The sequence below is a fragment of the Erythrolamprus reginae genome, chromosome 5 (assembly GCF_031021105.1).
Source record: "Erythrolamprus reginae isolate rEryReg1 chromosome 5, rEryReg1.hap1, whole genome shotgun sequence".
In the NCBI taxonomy this organism is placed as follows: Eukaryota; Metazoa; Chordata; class Lepidosauria; order Squamata; family Dipsadidae; genus Erythrolamprus; species Erythrolamprus reginae.
Window position 1 is genome coordinate 33,964,618 of NC_091954.1, and position 19,935 is coordinate 33,984,552.

At 45.0% G+C, this 19,935-nt stretch overlaps 1 protein-coding gene across 3 annotated transcripts in view; it reads right to left on the reverse strand.

Moving 5' to 3' along the window:
* The window catches only part of LOC139167640 (putative lysosomal acid lipase/cholesteryl ester hydrolase), a 35,873-nt gene extending 17,859 nt beyond the window's left edge, over positions 1 to 18,014 (reverse strand). Inside the window, exons 1-3 of one of the 3 annotated variants that reach the window (XM_070752322.1) lie at positions 17,839 to 18,014; positions 11,260 to 11,369; positions 10,854 to 10,971 (exon numbers count right to left, since the gene is read on the reverse strand). In XM_070752322.1, the coding sequence (XP_070608423.1) occupies positions 10,854 to 10,971; positions 11,260 to 11,364 (223 nt within the window). In that variant the 5' untranslated portion in view covers positions 11,365 to 11,369; positions 17,839 to 18,014. Of the gene's footprint in view, positions 1 to 10,853; positions 10,972 to 11,259; positions 11,370 to 17,556 lie in introns of all 3 variants that reach the window. The other 2 variants (XM_070752323.1, XM_070752321.1) reach the window with 2 other exon arrangements.
* Between the last annotated feature and the right edge of the window lie 1,921 nt (positions 18,015 to 19,935).

The window sequence follows — 19,935 nt, forward strand, 5'->3', positions numbered from 1 at the left end:
ATCTTCCATGCCCTCCCTATTGCAATGATGGAAAAATAAATATATGTCCCTATTTACTCAATAGATTGAAGACCTGACTGCACACACTACTTATGAGAAGTCTGCCTATAGATGTAAATACAGTGGTACCTCATGATACGAACCCCTCGTCTTACGAACAACCCGAGATACGAACCCGGGGTTCAGAAAATTTTTGCCTCTTCTTACGAACTTTTTTCTTCTTACGAACCCGCCGCCGCCGCCAAGAAGCCCCGCCACCAGGCTGTCACTTTTTGAAACAGCCGGGGGGCTTCCCAGCGTTGTCCTGAACCCAAACGCCAAACCCGAACTTCCGGGTTCGGCGTTCGGGAGGCCGCTAGGAAGCCCCGCCGCCCGGCTGTCACCTTTTAAAACAGCCGGGCGGCTGTTCCCAGCGGCCTCCCGAACCCGAACTTTTTCCGAACTTCTGGGTTCGGTGTTCGGGAGGCCGCTGGGAAGCCCCGCCACCCGGCTGTCACCTTTTAAAACAGCCGGGGGGCTTCTTGGCGGCCTCCCAAACACCGAACCCGGAAGTTCGGGTTTGGTGTTCGGGTTCAGGAGGACGCTGGGAAGCATCCCCGGCTGTTTCAAAAGGTGACAGCCGGGCGGCGACTTTTTTTGCGGGGGGGGGGGGAGTTCGTTGCACGGATTAATAGATTTTACATTGTTTCCTATGGGAAACAATGTTTTGTCTTACGAACTTTTCGTCTTACGAACCTCCCCCTGGAACCAATTAGGTTCGTAAGACGAGGTATTACTGTATAATGAAAAATGGGAATGACTTATATAAAATGCAATAGGCTAAAACATGGTAAATATGAAAGTGTAACATATATATATATATATATATATATATATATATATATATATATATATATATATATATATATAATTTGTTTAAATAATTATATAGAAAACTTTAATTGTTCATTGTTGTAATGACTTTGTATTTTAATTTTTAATTCTTTCCCCTTTTAATTTATTTTTTACTTTTTAGCAGTTATTATGTACTTTTTTGATAATGTATATATTTTTACATATTCCTTAGATTGTTTTATTTTAAAACAATATATATATATATATATATATATATATATATATATATATATATATATATAGTGGTCCCTCGACTTGCGCATTCTCGATTAGCGCGAAACGCTGCAACGCGGTTTTTCAAAAAATATTATTTAAAAAAATAAAATATTAAAAAATAAAAATTTTTTAATTCTGTTCCCTGAATGGAGACCGCCGGCCGCTCAATCGGGCCGGCAGGGAACAGAATGGAGCCTTCCGCGGCGGGGCTGGTAAGGGGGGGAGCCGAGGGGGGAGCCGAGCCCAGCCCCGTGGCATTCGCTTTCCTCCCGCCGGCAGCCGACTGATCGTGGGCTCCTTCGCAACCTCGGAGAGCTTCCTGGTTTTCGTGAGCTTTCATGCCCCGGAAGCTCTCCGAGGTTGCGAAGGAGCCCACAATCAGTCTCGGCTGCGGGTGGGAGGAAGGCGAATCCCCCGTGGGCTCCGTTACATCTTCCGCTGCCAGCCAGGCCATGCTGGCGGCAGCGGAACAATCGCTGGCTGTCAACTTTTCTTTTTAAAACTGGGCAGGAGCTGACTTGCCTCCCCAGTGCTAAAAAGAAAAGTTGACAGCCAGCGCCACGCCTGGCTCGACTTCCCTGGCTGCTTGGCCGGGGAGGCTCGGCCGAAAGCGGCTGGAGCGGCAGAGCCGAGCACGCCTTCCGCCCGGGAAGTCCTGCCCCTTCATCCCCACCCCTCGCCCCTGTGGTCGGCGGGGATGAAAGGGCAGGACTCCCTGGGTGGAAGGCGTGCTCGGCTCTGCCGCTCCAGCCGCTTTCGGCCGAGCCTCCCTAGCCAAGCGACTGCCTTCCGTCGCAGCGGGGAACATCGGCGCAGGAGGCAGGAGAGGACCGGGCGACCGGAGAAGCAGCGCTGCCGCCGCCACGCCTGGCTCGACTTCCCTGGCTGCTTGGCCGGGGAGGCTCGGCCGAAAGCGGCTGGAGCGGCAGAGCCGAGCACGCCTTCCACCCAGGGAGTCCTGCCCTTTCATCCCCGCCGACCACAGGGGCGAGGGGTGGGGATGAAGGGGCAGGACTTCCCGGGCGGAAGGCGTGCTCGGCTCTGCCGCTCCAGCCGCTTTCGGCCGAGCCTCCCCGGCCAAGCAGCCAGGGAAGTCGAGCCAGGCGTGGCGGCGGCAGCGCTGCTTCTCCGGTCGCCCGGTCCTCTCCTGCCTCCTGCGCCGATGTTCCCCGCTGCGACGGAAGGCAGTCGCTTGGCTAGGGAGGCTCGGCCGAAAGCGGCTGGAGCGGCAGAGCCGAGCACGCCTTCCACCCAGGGAGTCCTGCCCTTTCATCCCCGCCGACCACAGGGGCGAGGGGTGGGGATGAAAGGGCAGGACTCCCTGGGTGGAAGGCGTGCTCGGCTCTGCCGCTCCAGCCGCTTTCGGCCGAGCCTCCCCGGCCAAGCAGCCAGGGAAGTCGAGCCAGGCGTGGCGGCGGCAGCGCTGCTTCTCCGGTCGCCCGGTCCTCTCTTGCCTCCTGCGCCGATGTTCCCCGCTGCGACGGAAGGCAGTCGCTTGGCCGGGGAGGCTCGGCCGAAAGCGGCTGGAGCGGCAGAGCCGAGCACGCCTTCCACCCAGGGAGTCCTGCCCTTTCATCCCCGCCGACCACAGGGGCGAGGGGTGGGGATGAAAGGGCAGGACTCCCTGGGTGGAAGGCGTGCTCGGCTCTGCCGCTCCAGCCCCTTTCGGCCGAGCCTCCCTAGCCAAGCGACTGCCTTCCGTCGCAGCGGGGAACATCGGCGCAGGAGGCAGGAGAGGACCGGGCGACCGGAGAAGCAGCGCTGCCGCCGCCACGCCTGGCTCGACTTCCCTGGCTGCTTGGCCGGGGAGGCTCGGCCGAAAGAGGCTGGAGCGGCAGAGCCGAGCATGCCTTCCGCCCGGGAAGTCCTGCCCCTTCATCCCCACCCCTCGCCCCTGTGGCCGGCTCATCCAGGGGGGCGTGTGTGGACTGGCAAGCGGCAAGACCAAGGGAAGGTTCCTTCAGCCGCCCAACACCTGATCCGCTCCGCAGCGCGGCAGCAGCGAGGAGCCGAAGATGGGGTTTCCCCTTTGCCTTTACCCCATCTTCGGCTCCTCGCTGCTTCCGCGCTGCGGAGCAGATCAGCTGTTGGGCGGCTGAAGGAATCTTCCCTTGGTCTTCCCCGCCGCCCACACGCAAACTCCACCATCTGCGCATGTGCGGGCATGAAAAAAATGGCGCACATGCGCAGATGGTGGTTTTACTTCCGCATCCAATATAACGCGGAAATCGGTTAGCGCGGGAGGTCTTGGAACGTAACCCCTGCGCTAACCGAGAGATCACTGTGTGTGTGTGTGTGTGTGTGTGTGTGTGTGTGTGTGTATATATATATATATATATATATATATATATATATATATATATATATATATATATAAAACCCACCAGCATAATGGGACCCAATATGGTCTCTTTTTGGGGGGGAGGGGCGACCTCATTCCACAAATGATAAATGTAAATTTTGGGCCAATACTTTTTCCTACAGAAACATCAGGAACCTAAAATTCCTAAACAGATGGATTTTTCCTTTATGTTACCCGTTTTCAGCAAAGATAGTTCCCCTAATAAAGCTATAATTTCTTCCATTTTTAAGAAACAGAATGTACAGGAATAAAAATTAGAAGAATGAGCTTGACATTCAAATGCACTCATTTTTACTTTGGTATAAAAGTTCTGCAAACTGCCGAGGTGGTTGCAAATGATCCCATAGAAAAGACTTGTTGGGGTGGGGTTGGCTGCTTTTAATATTATACAGAGAAGCAGGAAAACTCAAGAAGCCAAACTACCCTCAAGGCTTGACATCACTGAAGGAGATATCCAACCTCAAAAGCAAGAACTGAGATTTCCTGCTGGGTTACATTTGTTTAATTTGCCACACCTTTGAGAAGCTGGGAAACCTTTATGATATGTACTAGAATTATTATGTTTTCACTAAATTTATGTGCCACCCATTTATATGCCACCCATCTCACTATCTAAAATAGAATAACAGAGTTGGAAGGGACCTTGGAGGTAGGGTAGTCCAACCCTCTGCTTAGGCAGGAAAACCTTACCATTTCAGGCAAAGGATTTTCCAATCTCTTCTTTAAAACTTCCAGTGATGGAGCATTCACAACTTCCTGAGGCAAGTTGTCCCACTGATTAAATATTCTAAATGTCAGGAAATTTCTTCTTAGTTTCTTAATTTCTCCCTTTGATTAGTTTATACCCACTGTTTCTTGTCCTGCCTTCAGGTGCTTTGGAGAATAGCTTTGACTCCCACTTCTTTGTGGCCACCCCTGAGATATTGGAACACTGCTATCTTGTTTTGTTTTTATTAATAGAGTTGAAAGGGACCGTTAGGTCATCGAGTCCAACCCCCTGCCTGAGCAGGAAACCCTACAGCACCCCAGCCAAATGGAAGTCCCATCTCCTCTTGAAGGTGTCCAGAGTTGGGGAGTTCACCACCTCCCCTGGCAGGCAGTTCCATTGGTTGATCGCTCTGACCGTCAGGAAGTTCTTCCTTATTTCCAGGTTGAATCTCTCCTTGGTCAGCTTTCAACCATTGTTCCTCGTCCTGCCCTCTGGTGCCCTGGGGAATAAAGAGACCCCCTCCTCACCGTGGCAACCCCTCAAGTATCTGTAAACTGCTATCATGTCCCCTCTAGACCTTTTTTCTAGGCTGTCCATGCCCAGTTCTCTCAATCTCTCTTCGTAAGTCTTGGTTTCGAGTCCCCTAATCATTTTGGTTGCTCTTTTTTGCACCTTCTCCAGAGTTTCGATGTCTTTTTTGTAGTGAGGTGACCAAAATTGGATGCAGTACTCCAGGTGGGGTCTGACCAGGGCATAGTAGAGTGGTATTAGTACTTCCCTGGTCTTGGAGCGTATTCCTCTGTTGATGCAGCTTAGGATTGAGTTGGCTTTTTTGGCTGCTGCTGCACATTGCTGACTCATGTTTAGTTGATTGTCCACCAAGACTCCAAGATCTCTTTCGCAGTCACTACTGCTGAGCGGGGTATCTCCCAGGCTGTATGTATGTCTAGGGTTCTTTTTGCCGAGGTGGAGGACTCTGCATTTGTCGGTGTTGAACCTCATTTTGTTGGTATGGGCCCACTGTGATAGTCTGTCTAGGTCTTCTTGTACTCTGAGCCTGTCCTCAAGGGTGTTGGCTGCCCCCGCCAGCTTGGTGTCATCTGCAAATTTTATTAGTTCCCCTTTTATTCCCTCGTCCAGGTCGTTGATGAAGATGTTAAAGAGTACAGGACCCAGGACAGAGCCCTGTGGTACTCCACTGTCTACTTTTTTCCATGTGGATTTGGTGCCGTTGAGGACAACTCGTTGGGTGCGGTTGATCAGCCAACTGTTTATCCATCTACATGTGTAGTAATCTACTCCATTTTTTTCTAGTTTGTGGATTAGGAGATTGTGGTCGACTTTATCGAAAGCCTTACTGAAATCCAAGTATATGAGGTCCACTGAGTTGCGTTGGTCAACTGACTTGGTTATGGTGTTGAAAAATGATATGAGATTGGTTTGGCATGATTTGTTTCTGATGAATCCGTGCTGGCTATTGGATATGATCTTGTTTGTTTCTAGGAAGTGGGTAAGTTGTTTTTTGATTATTTTCTCCAGTATTTTTCCAGGTATAGAGGTCAGACTGATTGGTCTGTAGTTACCTGGGTCGGTCTTTTTGCCTTTTTTGTGGATGGGGACTACGTCAGCTCGCTTCCAGTCTTCCGGTAGGTCTCCAGTGATCCAGGATATTTGGTAGATGAGGAGGAGTGGTTCCGCTATGGTGTCTGCCAATTCTTTTAGGACTTTGGGGTGAAGTCCGTCTGGCCCTGGTGATTTGTATTCGTTGAGTTCCCTCAGGTAGTCCCTCACTGTGCTTTTGTCTATGTTGAGTTCGGTTCTGGGGCAGTTTGTTGCAGTTAAATTGCAGATTGGTTGGAGGGAGGTTCCCTTTTGTGTGAAGACTGATGCAAAGTAGGCGTTGAGTAGCTGTGCTTGGTCATTGCTGTCTGTGATTTCTCTACCCTCTTCGTTTTTTAGTGTGACGATTGTTTCTTTGATTTTCTTCTTATTGTTGATGTGTTGGAAGAATCTTTTTTTGTTGTCTTTGACTTCCGCTGCAGGGTGTTGTTCATATTGTGCCTTTGCTGTTTTTATTTTTTGTTTGCAGGAACTGGCTGTTTGCTGATATTCCGCTTTGGTTATGAGTCCTTCTTTCCATTGTTTGTACTTAGCTTTTTTTCCTTTTATGTCATCTGCAAGGGCTTTGTTTAGCCATGCAGGTTTAGTTTTGGTTTTCCTGTTTTTCCTTTTCATGGGGATTGCGTTGTTTTGGGCGTCTATGATGCTGTTTTTTAGGATCACCCAGGCTTCCTGAGTGGTTTTTCCTTCTAAGAGTTCGTTCCAGGGGCATTGTTCAAGGTTCGTTCTGAACTTGTTAAAGTCCGTTTTTCTGAAGTCTGGGACTGTAGTGGTGTTGGGTATAGTAGCTAGTGATTGCACTATGTTGAATTTGAGGATGACGTGGTCGCTCTCTCCCAGTTTCCCTTCTTCTTCTGTTCCCTCTATTGTTTCTTCCCTGTTTGTTATTATTAGGTCTAATATAGCATTCCCTCTGGTTCCTGTTTCAACTTTTTGGGTTAGAAAGTTGTCAGCTAGACTGGAAAGAAATTTGGCAGACTTTCCGCTTGGTGCTGAGTTAGTTTTCCAGTTGATGTCTGGGTAGTTGAAGTCCCCCATTATTGTCGTGCTGTGTTTGTTGCATATGTCTGTTAGTTGGCATGTGAAGAGGTCGTCCATTGTGTCTGTTTGATTGGGTGGTCTGTAGTATACTCCAATTGTGGTGTTGCTCTTTTTTTCTTTTATGTTGACCCATATGATTTCTAGGGGGTTATCATCTTTGGTTGGATGTAGTTCTGTGGCAGTGTAGTGGTCTTTGATGTATAGTGCAACACCTCCTCCTTTCTTGTTTGACCTGTTCTTTTTGAAGAGTTTGTAACCCATTATCTGTGTGTTCCAGGCGTGTGTTTCGTCCCACCAGGTTTCTGTGATTCCAATTAGATCGTATTGGCCCTCGTGTATTAATAATTCCAGTTCATCCTGTTTGTTTCCCAAGCTTTGTGCGTTCGTGTACAGGCATTTTAGATGTTTGTGTTTGTTTGCAGGTAGAAATTTTTTATTCTCAGGTTTGTTTGTAGGCTTGTCCGTTCCCCTTCCTTGTTTTGTTCAGTGTTTTGTCGTATAGTTTGGTCACCCTCCCCTCTCAGAGCTAGTTTAAAGCCCTCCTGATGAGTTGGGCTAGTCGGTTGCCTAGGAGGTTCTTCCCCGCTCTAGTGAGGTGTAGCCCGTCACTTGCTAGAAGCCCTTCTTGGAGATAGTGCAGGCCATGGTCGAGGAAGCCGAAGTTCTTATGGCGACACCATCCTTTAAGCCAGTGATTTATCTGCGGGATTTTGCGTTCTCTGGCGGGGTGTCGTCCTCTAGTGGGGAGGATGGAAGAAAAAACAACCTGAGCACCTGTTTTTCTGATTGTGTTGCCCAAGTGGTCATAGTCTTTCATAATTTGGTTCATGTCTTTCCCTGTGTCGTTGGTTCCCGCATGAATCACCAATAGTGGGTAGTAGTCCGTGGGTTTGAGTATTTTGGTGAGGTTTTCAGTTATGTCAGAGATTTTAGCTCCAGGGAGGCAGCACACCTCTCTAGATTGGTTGTCTGGTCTGCAGATGGGAGGCTCAGTTCCCCTGAGGATTGAGTCTCCAATTACCAGTACTCTCCTTTTCTTTTTGGCTGGCTTGGGGTGAGGGAGGTTAGCTTCTGTTGTTGAGGCTTTTGGTGGAGTTGTGCTGTGCTTGGTTCTTGGTGGTTCTTTGTCAGATGTTTGCAGGTTTTCTTGTTCCGAGAGTACTGAATATTTGTTGCTTGTAGGCAGTGGGGTTGGGAGGAGGAGGGTTGGAGTTGGTGGAGGCTTGTTTTTTCGTCTTAGGGTGATGTGTGTCCAGCTATTTACTGCTTCTGGGGCGTGGATTCGGCTTAGCTCCTCTAGGGTGTTGGTTTTGTTGGGAGTCTGATGGATTTTCTCATTGTGATGTTGGTGCTTCAGGGTTGTTAGGTTTTTCTCTAGGTTTTCGATTTTTTCCTCAAGTAGCTGGATGAGTTTGCATTTGTTGCAGGTAAAGTTTTGGAGGTTTGAGGGGAGGAGTGAGTACATGGAGCACAAACTGCAGCACACCATGGATTCAGTTCCGTCTTCATCTATGCTTGTTCGGGGAGTGACTTCTGTGTGCATGGTTGATGTATCTTCTCTCTCTCTCTCTGTGTTGTTCTTTATGTGTGTGGTAGGTTGCAGGGTGGGTGCGGGAGAGTGTAGAGGTGACATTCTGCTCTTGTTGCTGGGTTGGTGATTTCCTCTGCTTCCCTGGTCAGCAAACCCGGTGTTCTTTTGCCTTGCGATGAGCTTTTAGCTTCTTCCCAGCATGCACCAGAAGTATGCAAATTATGCCATGAAGCTCAGATTCCTGGGTGGTGAGTTCCTCTGCTTCCTTGGTCAGCAAACCCGGTGTTCTTTTGCCTCGCGGTGAGCTTTTAGCTTCTTCCCAGCATGCACCAGGAGTATGCAAATTACCCCCTGAAGCTCAGATTCCTGGGTGGTGAGTTCCTCTGCTTCCCTGGTCAGCAAACCCGGTGTTCTTTTGCCTTGCGGTGAGCTTTTAGCTTCTTCCCAGCATGCACCATGAGTATGCAAATTACCCCCTGAAGCTCAGATTCCTGGGTGGTGATTTCCTCTGCTTCCCTGGTCAGCAAACCCGGTGTTCTTTTGCCTTGCGGTGAGCTTTTAGCTTCTTCCCAGCATGCACCAGGAGTATGCAAATTACCCCCTGCAGCTCAGATTTCTGTCAGATTCTTGTCACCACTGGTCCTTCCTTTCATTAAACTAGACATACCCAGTTCCAGCAACCATTCTTATATGTTTTAGCCTCCAGTTCCCTAATTTATTTACATTTGTAGGCCGCCCTTCTCCCTCATTTATTTACATTTATAAGCCGCCCATTTATAGGCTGCCCAGCATACAAGATGAATCCAATTACAAAATTTAAAAACCCAAACATTTAAAAAAATTCAATCAAAATATATCCGATACCACAACCATACTATCAGCCGGAGCAAAATGTTCATGCTCGGTGGCCCTAGGATTGTCGGCAAATGTGTGTTTTTAATGCCTTTGGAAAGGCCAGGAGGGTGGGGGCGGTGCGAATCTCAGGGGAGGAGTTGTTTCCAGAAGACCAGAGCCGCCACAGAGAAGGCCCTTCCCCTCAGCCCCGCCAGTCGGCATTGCTTTGCTGATGGGACCTGAAGAAGGCCAACCCTGTGGGATCTGACCGACCGCTGGGAAATATGAGGCAGATGATCCCATAAGCATTCTGTTCCTATTCTGTTCCTATGACCTTTCTTGCCACAGTTCTTATATGAATCACTGCAGTTGATAAATTAGTAATATGGTTGTTAAGTGACTCTGGCTTCTCCACTGACTTTACTTGCCAGAAGGTTGCAAAAAATAATCACGTGACCTTGGTACATACCTACAGTATGACCCAGTTGCCAAGAATTTTGATCCCAAGATCATATGGGGACGCTTCAAAGGTTGTAACTGTGAAAAACAGTCATAAGTCACTTTTTTTCAATGCTGTTGTAACTTTGAATAGTCACTAAATGAACTGTTGTAAGTCAAACACTAGCTGTATTGAGAGATGTTTCTTTCAGTGTTTGAGGAAAGATTTTATCTTCTATAAACCCAGGCAACGTTTTAATGAATCTTTTATTTGCAAAACTGGTTTCCATCAGATGACAGGAGATTTGTCTTTGAATTATATCCTAGGGTGCAATTTTCATCTGAATTTATGTGCTGTCATTTCTCAGGTGCTCTCCAAGATTATTTTGGTTTGAACAGGGAAGCATTCAAAACACCAATCAGATGGTTGTGGAAACTTATTACATCAAAATCTTTCCAAAATTATCCCCATCCAAAATTAATCAAATTTATTAGAGGAAACCATTTCCAAGCACTTTTTTTGCCTCCCTTGGGAGTCATGGGCTCCAAATTGTAGGCACACTTCTAAATCAGCAGGTTTTTCTGAGGACCAGAGGCGGTGTGGTTTTGTGTGCTGATTTGTGGGGCTTTGCTTGTTTGTACACCCTGGTTGTTGGCATGCTGGGGCCCAGTGTAGGTCCACAGACTGTGGATTGGGGAGCCCTGCTCTATGTTAGCCCATTTGAGGTATACTTTGGTTCAAAATTTGTTGCCTTGTAATGCACTATTTGGTCAGGATTTGCAATAGGAGTTTTAGTAATATACAGGCTGTCTTTCTTTTTGTTTAGTCAACTGGATTAGTGAACAGGATTATAATGGTTGAAGTTTTTGAATTTAACAGATGATCCAAATACTATCCACTATATTTTTGATAAAGTTTTTATAAATTTATATCCAAAATGTACTTGGTTAGCTCTAGATCTGTTATATCGCTATGCAGCTAGGGTTCCAATAGGCACAAAGCTCAGCAATAAATAGAATTCTGGCCATTCCATTTCAACGGTTCACAAGAGTTTCTCGGGCTAAGGTCCTTACTGAACTGAGCAGAATAATTAAATAAACTAAAATATATTGGGAATAGAAAACAATCATTTTAGCAGACACAATATTTATAAGTGATGTACAAACTTTTGTAATACTATATTATCTATATAGAAACATGTACTCACCCTTGGTTTTCTGACTTATTTTTCCATAAGGAATTCTATTAATACTTAGGTAATATCCATCATCTGTCACCACCTCATATTCTTCACTGGGATATCCTCTGAATAAAATAATTTCACTCTAAAAGAGAAACAAATCAAAGTTAATGTGGTTCATTATTAAATTATTCTAAAGCACCTAGGCCAGCCTTCACCCATTTAATGTTCTCATGATGTTTTGTTTTGTTTCTAGTATTGCAAACTTTTAGCAACACTAGCTAGGAATTTTGGAGAGTTTGTTGGCTTAACATATTTAGATAGGCTGAAAAAGGTTCATGAAAAGATTGGCCACAAAATAAATACGCAGTTTTTATACGCAATACTAAAAAGGTTAGGAAGTGAAATTGAAGTGATAATAGTAACAACTTACAATGTTCATGGATGTTTCTGGATCCACGCCTCTTTTTCTTCTCACATGCACTGATGAATTTACCAAGCCTTGGAACAAGATCACTGCAATTATTAGCAGCCACATCTTATCTGTACAAAAACAAAAAAACAACCTAAAAGGTCATCAGCTCAGCACAAATATGCAAGTCTATCCCGCCCAAACTCTACAGTAATAATCAATCTCCTGCAACACCAAGATTAAGACTGTGAAGCTGCAGCTCTCTTATGTTCCACACAGAAATATGAGATAAAAGCAGCTTCAACTAATTTACACTCAGAGGATACTCAGAGCTTGGCAAAAAAAAATAGTGTCTGCTTAGAACAGAAAAAAAAAAATTATATTATAATTAGAGGCTGTGGAATTCTAGAAATTGAAATCCACACCTCTTAAATTGCTAGGATTGAAAAACATTGCACTAGAATACTATGATCTTCCCATTACTTCTTTTGCCTCTGGTCAGTCTCCACAATCACTGACTTTAATAGAACTAGTAGCCCTTTCAGGGAGTCAATCAGTAAACTAATCCTTCTGCATTTTCATCTAGGCCACACACTCCCAATCTTTTGGGCACCAGGGACTGGCTCTGTGGAGAAAGGTTTTTTTGTGGACTGGAAGGGGCATGGTTTTGAGTGCTGCCTGCATCCACAGATGGGACTTCACTTGTTTGTGTGGCCCAGTTTCTAGCATGAAGTGGCCCCATGGACCGGAGGGGGGGGGAGTTGGAGACCCCTGATCTAAGCCAAAAGTTACAACATTAACTGAACAGGTTTCTTCTGTAGTTTTATATCTTGTTTTTCCTCATGGAACTCTCAAGGCAAATTACACGGCACTCCCCTCTTTGTTTTTTCCCTACAACAACCCTATAAGGTAGGCTTGGCTGATTGACAGGGTTACCTAAGGAATTTTCATGGTTGAGAGTGGACTGGAATCAGCATCACCTAGTTCTACTAATACAAGATAACTGCTATACCACAGTGCAGCACTATCATTACAAAGCAATAATGTATCACATATACACACATATTATATCAATCAGTTTCCAGTTATTAGATACTAAAAATTTATTGGGAGAGTGTTAGAAACATAACATCACAAATCTGTGTTACTTATCTAAACATTTTCAAAAGTAGGGTTTTTAATGTATTGGGGTATGTATCAAATTGATACATACACATACAGTGTATGTATCAAAACTGAAGTTGCCAAGAACATGAAATAAGTATCAGAACAGTTAAATTGGCCTTTACCTTTTGAAAATCAAGTTTAGAAAAGCAACTTGTATATATATTGGCTGAATTTTTAAAAGATAAGTAAATTTGGATCTAACAACATGGATATAGCAATAACACTTAAACCTATATACCACTTCACAGTGCACTACAGCTCTCTCTAAGCAGTTTACAGAATAAGCAAGAGACACTACTGTATTAGGAAACCTTAGGGATGAAAGTTAGACTGGGAAGTTAAAAACCCAGCAAAGAAAAAAGCAAAAACAAACTATTTTCACATTGTTATAGATCAGTCAACAAGAACTAGATTCAATTCTAGGAAACTGGGGTCTATTATTGGTCTGCTGTTCTGTTTGCACAATTTCCAGTGTCTGGTTACTCAACATTTACTGTGCTAGAGAGAATTGTGATCTGGCCCTTGTACTTTCTTTCTAATTCTAATTCTATGTAGAAACTGCAAGTTCACATCTTGAATCACATACAGCACCATTTATTCACTGCTCAGGAAAACCTCCACATTTGTAAAAGCAACATCCCCCACCCCCAAAAGGAAGTAATAAAAGTATGGAACAATGGTGTGACTCCAAAAATAGCTCAAGACACAGCAAATGTGAAAAGCATCAAGAGGAGGATTTTACAGGTGAAACTAGAAAAATTAGAATATCATGCAAAAGTTCATTTATTTCAGTAATGCAACTTGAAACTAATATATGAGAGAGACTCATTACATGCAAAGCAAGATTGTTCAAGCTATGATTATGGGGCACAGCTCATGAAAACCCCAAATCCACAATCTCAGAAAATTAGAATACTACATGCAAGCTAATAAAACAAGGATCATACATAGAACAATATCGAAGCTATCAGCCTGTGTGGCACTGCTGAGATGTTAGGGAAGACCAGATGCTTCAATAGCGCCTTCAGCTCTTCTGCATTGTTCGGTCTCCTGTCTCTCATTTATGCCCCATAAATTCTCTATGGGGTGCAGGTCAGGTGAGTTTGCTGGCCAATCAAGCACAGTAATCCCATGGTCAATGAACTAGGTTTTGGTGCTTTTGGCAGTGTGGGCAAGTGCCAAGCATCCCCATAAGGCTTGTCTGCGGAAGGAAGCATGAAGTGCTCCAAAATCTCCTGGTAGACGGTTGCATTGATCCTGGACTTAATGAAGCACAGTGGACCAATACCAGCAAATGACATGGCTTCCCAAATCAACATAGACTGTGGAAACTTCACACTGGACTTCAAGCATCTTGCATTGTGTGCCTCTCAATTCTTCCTTTATGTTCTAGGTCCTTGGTTTCCAAATGAGATGCAAAAGTTGCTCTCATCAGAAAAGAGGACTTTGGACCATTGAGCAACAGACCAGGTCTGTTTTTCTTTAGCCCAGGTAAGACGCTCCTGACATTGTTTGTTGTTCAGAAGCGGCTTGACAAGAGGGATAGGACATTTGAAGCCCATGTCCAGGACCTATCTGTGGGTGGTGGTGGTGGCACTTGATACACTGACTCCAGCCTCAGTCCACTCACTGAGAAAGTCCCCAGCACTTTTGAATGGCCTTTTCCTGATAGGCTGCAGTCATTCCTGCTGCTTGTGCACCTTTTTCTTCCACACTTTTCCCTTCCACATAACTTTCCATTAATGTGCTTTGATACAACACTTTGGGAATCTCCAACTTTGTTTGCAATTACCTTTTGAGGCTTTCCCTCCTTATGGAGGGTGCCAATGACGGTTTTCTGCATAATTGTCAGGTCAGCAATCTTTCCCATGATTGTGATTCCTACTGAAGCCATACTGAGAGACCATATAAAGTCTCAGGAACCCTTTGCAGGTATTATGGCTTAATTAGCAGATTAGAGTGGGATATTTTTGAGTCTGGAATGTTGCACCTTTCCACTATATTCTAATTTTCTGAGATTGTGGATTTGGGGTTTTCATGAGTTGTATGCCATAATCATCAGAACTATCTTGCTTTGCATGTAATGAATCTTTCTCATATATTAGTTTCACCTTTTACTGCATTACTGAATTTGCATTACTGAAATAAATGAACTTTTGCACAATATTCTAATTTTTTGAATTTTACCTGTAAGAGGAAGAAAAGAGTACAAACTGAACTGGAATGAATCATAATCACCAGGACTATGGTGTTTTTCAAAATGTAAAATAGAAACAAATGATAAAACACTTGTTCATTTCTTATTCAAAGAGGATGTCATTCAATGGTGAAGTTGCCTTTCCTCTACAAGGCCTGTTCCTTTTTTTGGTGTGGGAGATGCACCATTTCACAAGTCTCATGACAGGCTACAAAATTCACCTGCCTCCATAAAAGTCACTTCCGTATTACTGCTGAAAATGGGAAATGTATTAAAAAGAGGAACCCAAAGGATTCAGATTGAGACAAACTGTTCTGCAGTAAAAACAACTAAAGACCAGAGCTCTGACCTTAGAAAGGACATGCTGGTAAAATGCAGAATAAAGAGTTATGGAATGCCCAGAAGGGAGTTTTCGAAATAATGTTGGCAACTTCAATATCAGACTTCAATTGCTGTCTTGGGCTGTACAGATCCTGCATGCAAGAAACTTTTTAGGTAGAGAACAGTCTGATAGTTCAACACAGGCACAAAGTTTAGGCTGATAAAATAGCTTGTTCCCAGGTATGTAAGCCTGGGAACAAGCTATTTCATCAGTAAACTTTGTGCCTGTGTTGAACTATAATATTATGATCTGTTATGATTTATGGAAATCAGCACCTAAACGTAATCTGGCATAGAAATCTTACCGGTAGGATTGCAGCTGAGCATTTGGACACTGGTTTGGAAAGGTCATGACAGGACATGCTGGTAACTTTAATTAACAATTCTGAATTAACTTCCCTGCCTTAAATTATAAACCCAGTTTAGGACCTTCATTCCAGTTTGTGGTGTAAATACTATCACTGAATTAATCCACCGATAAGAAAAACAAGAAAAAACCACAGCAGTTACTTATCTTTAACATGCATGCCAGAATTTTAAGCCAAAGCTGGTTCTTATTAGTAGTTAGTTAGTCTAGGGCTTGGGAGCTAAGTCAAAAAACACACTCCGCTGGAAAGAAGTTTCCTGAAGATGGACTCCCGGACAAGTCTGAAAGCTTGGAAGACTAAACCTCTAGTCCCAGTGACTGACCCAGATTGGATCCTGCAACATTATCCTTGGGTTTTGCTTTCATTTGTTAAGTCAAAAAAGACCTTTATGAAACCTGGTCTGTAACTAGGTGGAAGGCTGTTTGAATGAAAAGATAAGCTGTAGGATCTAGAGGTACCCTTGTATATAAATTATATTCATTTATTTCAGTAATGCAACTTGAAACTAATATATGAGAGAGACTCATTACATGCAAAGCAAGATTGTTCAAGCTATGATTATGGGGCACAGCTCATGAAAACCCCAAATCCATAATCTCAGAAAATTAGAATACTACATGCAAGCTAATAAAACAAGGATCATACATAGAACAATATCGAAGCTATCAGCCTGTGTGGCACTGCTGAGATGTTAGGGAAGACCAGATGCTTTAATAGCGCCTTCAGCTCTTCTGCATTCTTCGGTCTCCTGTCTCTCATTTTTCTCTTGGCAATGCCCCATAAATTCTCTATGGGGTTCAGGTCAGGTGAGTTTGCTGGCCAATCAAGCACAGTAATCCCAAGGTTGGGCAGAGGGCTCAGATACAAACAGGTGCACATAAAGAATACAGCTCTGGTCTTCAAAATATTTTCAGAACAGTAATCTCCCATCTTTTCAAATTTATGCATTCCACTGGTCTTCAATTGCTATCTCAGACTTTACAGAGTATCATAATGCCACTGAGCCGGGGTAGCGCAGAAGTTAATCCAGGCTACTTCAGTAAACCACTTAGAGAGGGCTGTAAAGTCCTGTGAAGCGATGTATATAAATCCAAGTGCTATTGCTATTATTTTTATCTCATTGATTTAACAGAACTAGTAATGTTTACTAGCTGATTATAGAGAGCCTGAACCATTTGGCTATAAAGGGAGAAGAATCTCTGTGCATCATTAATTCCTTTTGCTGTTAATATTCGGCCTTTGGTCCTTTTCTAAACCACAACTGACATACATCTAACAAAGACTCAAATCCTTTGTTACAAAGCTCATTCATTCCCTGAAGTTCATGCCACATTAAAGTCTATGGAGATTCTCAAGTCATCCAGGTCATTGTTGTCCCAAAGGTGCTTTTTCTTCAAGAGGTAACTGGACTTTGGTTTTCTTTTGAAGACGCTTCGCTTCTCATCCAAGAAGCTTCTTCAGCTCTTCCAGCACAGTGACCCTTCCATTCCTCACTGTCCTGGCAGAGCTGAAGAAGCTGCTTGGATGAGAAGAGAAACGTCTTCAAAAGGCGGGGTGGTCCCACATTAAGTTTATTCACCTCTCCAAAGGCTGGCAGTTAATGACACTTTAAGAGCCACCAAGGTCCTTCCTGTCAACGACTACTTCAGCTTCAACCACAACAACACATGAGCACATAACAGATACAAACTTAAAGTAAACCGCTCCAAACTTGATTGGAGGAAATACAACTTTACTAACCGAGTAGTTGATGCATGGAACTCACTCTGTAGTATCATCACCTAACCCCCAAAACTTTACCCTTAGACTATCCACTGTTGACTTCTCCTGATTCCTAAGAGGTTAGTAAAGGGCCTGCATAAGTGCACCAGAGTGCCTTCTGTCCCCTGTCCTAATGTTTCTCATGTATTGCTTGTATCCTAAGATGCTTTTATTCTAAAAATTTTATTAATTTTGATTTTTTCTTCATTGCTATGACAATCATTAAGTGTTGTACCACACGATTCTTGACAAATCTATATTTTCTTTTATGTACACCGAGAGCATATGCACCAAAGACAAATTCCTTATGTGTCCAATCCCACTTAGCCAATAAAGAATTCTATTCTATTCTATGTATATAAATATTATTATATCTCTGTATACCACCAACACGTACTTGACAAAACAAATAAAATAAAATAAAATAAATAAATAAAAGCACACCAGCCTTCTTGCATCCCATTTTCCTGGAAAGCACCAATCATCCTAACATATGCAATGACTTGATCGGGGCTTCCCCTCGAGTGCTGCCACGGAGCCCTGCAGGCTGCAGCGTTGAATTTTCCTCTCTTCCCGACGGCCCGCTTCCCCAGTATGTTCCAATACAACTTCCAGAATCCCCAGCACAGAAGCCTCACCCCACAAACTCCTTCCTTAACGGAGGGTCCCGGCAATATTCCTCCAAGCTTCTCGACCCAGGAGGGGGGAAAGCAGCGAGAAACTCACCGGGAAGCGACGGCAAGGCGAAGGCAGAGAAGGAGACACCCCGCCCGTGCTGACTCCGCTTTTCTTTTTTTAAGTGCTCCTCCCCGGCATCGCAACGCAGTCAAACCACGCCTCTCAGGCTATGCGTATTGTCCAATCAGCGTTCCCGGGGAGAAAGTATCCCCCCTCCCCCCCATGACAGAGACAGGAGTTGGTGCTGGCCTGGCGCCTCTTCAAGCATCGCCTCCTTTCTTGCGCTTTTTACGCAGCGCTGCTGGTGCAAGAAGCGCAAAAACCGCTTGCCGGAAGCGACGAGAACGGCTGGCTCTCCGGGTTTGCACAAGAGCCTGCCGCCTTGACCATGGCCTTGCCTGAATATACAGGCGGTTCCTCCACTGACAACAGGCTTCTTCGGTGACCATTGAAAGTGACGACTTGGCACTGGAAGAAGTGACTTTGGAACATTTTTCATACTTGACTTGCCACTTTATAAACAGTGCCCATTCGTATATGGAACTACCCGAGACAACAACTTTTAAAGCAGCAAAGAAGTTTATTCATGTTTATTCTACCTAAGAGCGCATCTACTTAAGAACTTTTCTAGAGAAAAACCAGGTGTTCAAGATATTTTTGCCTCTTCTCAAGAACCATTTTCTACTTAAGAACCCCAGCGCGGAAAAATTTCCCAGGAAATTTGAGAGCGGCACAAAGGCCATTCCCCCTTTAATCCCAGCCATCTCTGGCCTTTTTGGGCTACCAGAGGATGGTGGTGCTTAAGGAGGCTTTGGCAGCCCAGAGCGAACTGAGCGTTTCCTTTCTCTGGGCTCTTGGAGAGGGAATACAGTGTTCCCTCGATTTTCGCGGGTTCGAAGTTCGTGGAAAGTCTATACCACAGTTTTCCAAAAATATTAATTTAAAAATACTTTGCGGGTTTTTTCCCTATACCACGGTTTTCCCCACCCAATGACGTCATATGTCATCGCCAAACTTTTGTTTGCCTTTAATAAATATTTTTTTAATAAACTTTAATAAATAAACATGGTGAGTAATAATCTGAATGGTTGCTAAGGGAATGGAAAATTGCAATTTAGGGGTGTTAAGGGAAGGCTTATGATACTGTTCATAGCCAAAAATAGTGTATTTACTTCCGCATCTCTACTTCGCGGAAATTCGACTTTCGTGGGTGGTCTCGGAACACATCCCCCGCAAAAAGCGAGGGAACACTGTAAACCACTTCGCTGTGGTGACTCCCTTGCGCTGCCTCCCATACACCCGGCACAAGGTTGCCTGCCAGAGCATCTGGGCGCAGAAAGGCAAAAGGGAGTCTTCGCCCCAGCCGGATCAATTCGGCTTCAGCCAAACTGAGGAGTAACCACAGTGAAGGAAAGGCACCGGGTACAAAGCGAGCAAGCAAGAGGAGAGGGGAGCCCTTCAGCATTCCCCTCACCTCACTTTCTTCCTTCGGCAGCGATTGTCCTCCTCCTCCTCTTCTTCCTCCTCCTCCTCCCACCCAAATTCAGATGCTTGGCAACTGGTCCATACTTACAGCCATGGCTGTGATCATGGTCATGTGATCATCTTTTGCAAGCTTTTAATAAGCAAAGTCAATAAGGGAGCTTAATAACCAGTGTAAGAAATAATTGCACAGCACCTCCTAGAGCCATGATGGCGAATCTATGGCATGTGTGCCACAGGTGGCACACGGAGCCATATCTGCCGGCATGCGAGCCGCTGCCCTAGCTCAGCTCTAGCGCGCATGTGTGTGCTAACCAGCTGATTTTTGGCTCACGTAGAGGCTCTGGGAAGATGTTTTTGGCCTCCAGAGGACCTCTGGGTAGGGTGGGGAGAGGGGTTTTTGCCCTCCCCTGGCTCCAGTGAACGGACCTAGCATGCCCACCAGATATCAGGAAATGGGGGAGCAGGGGATGTCTGTGTGCATGCATGCGGGCAGGGCAGCATGGGGATAGGGTCATGTGCATATGCACAGGGGTTGGGGTGCAGGGGGGCATTGAATTATGGGTGTAGGCGCATGCGCAAGCATGATAGTGCGTGCAGAGGCACCTGAGGAAAAAAAGGTTTGCCATCACTGTCCTAGAGAAGGAAATGTTTTGGGGAATG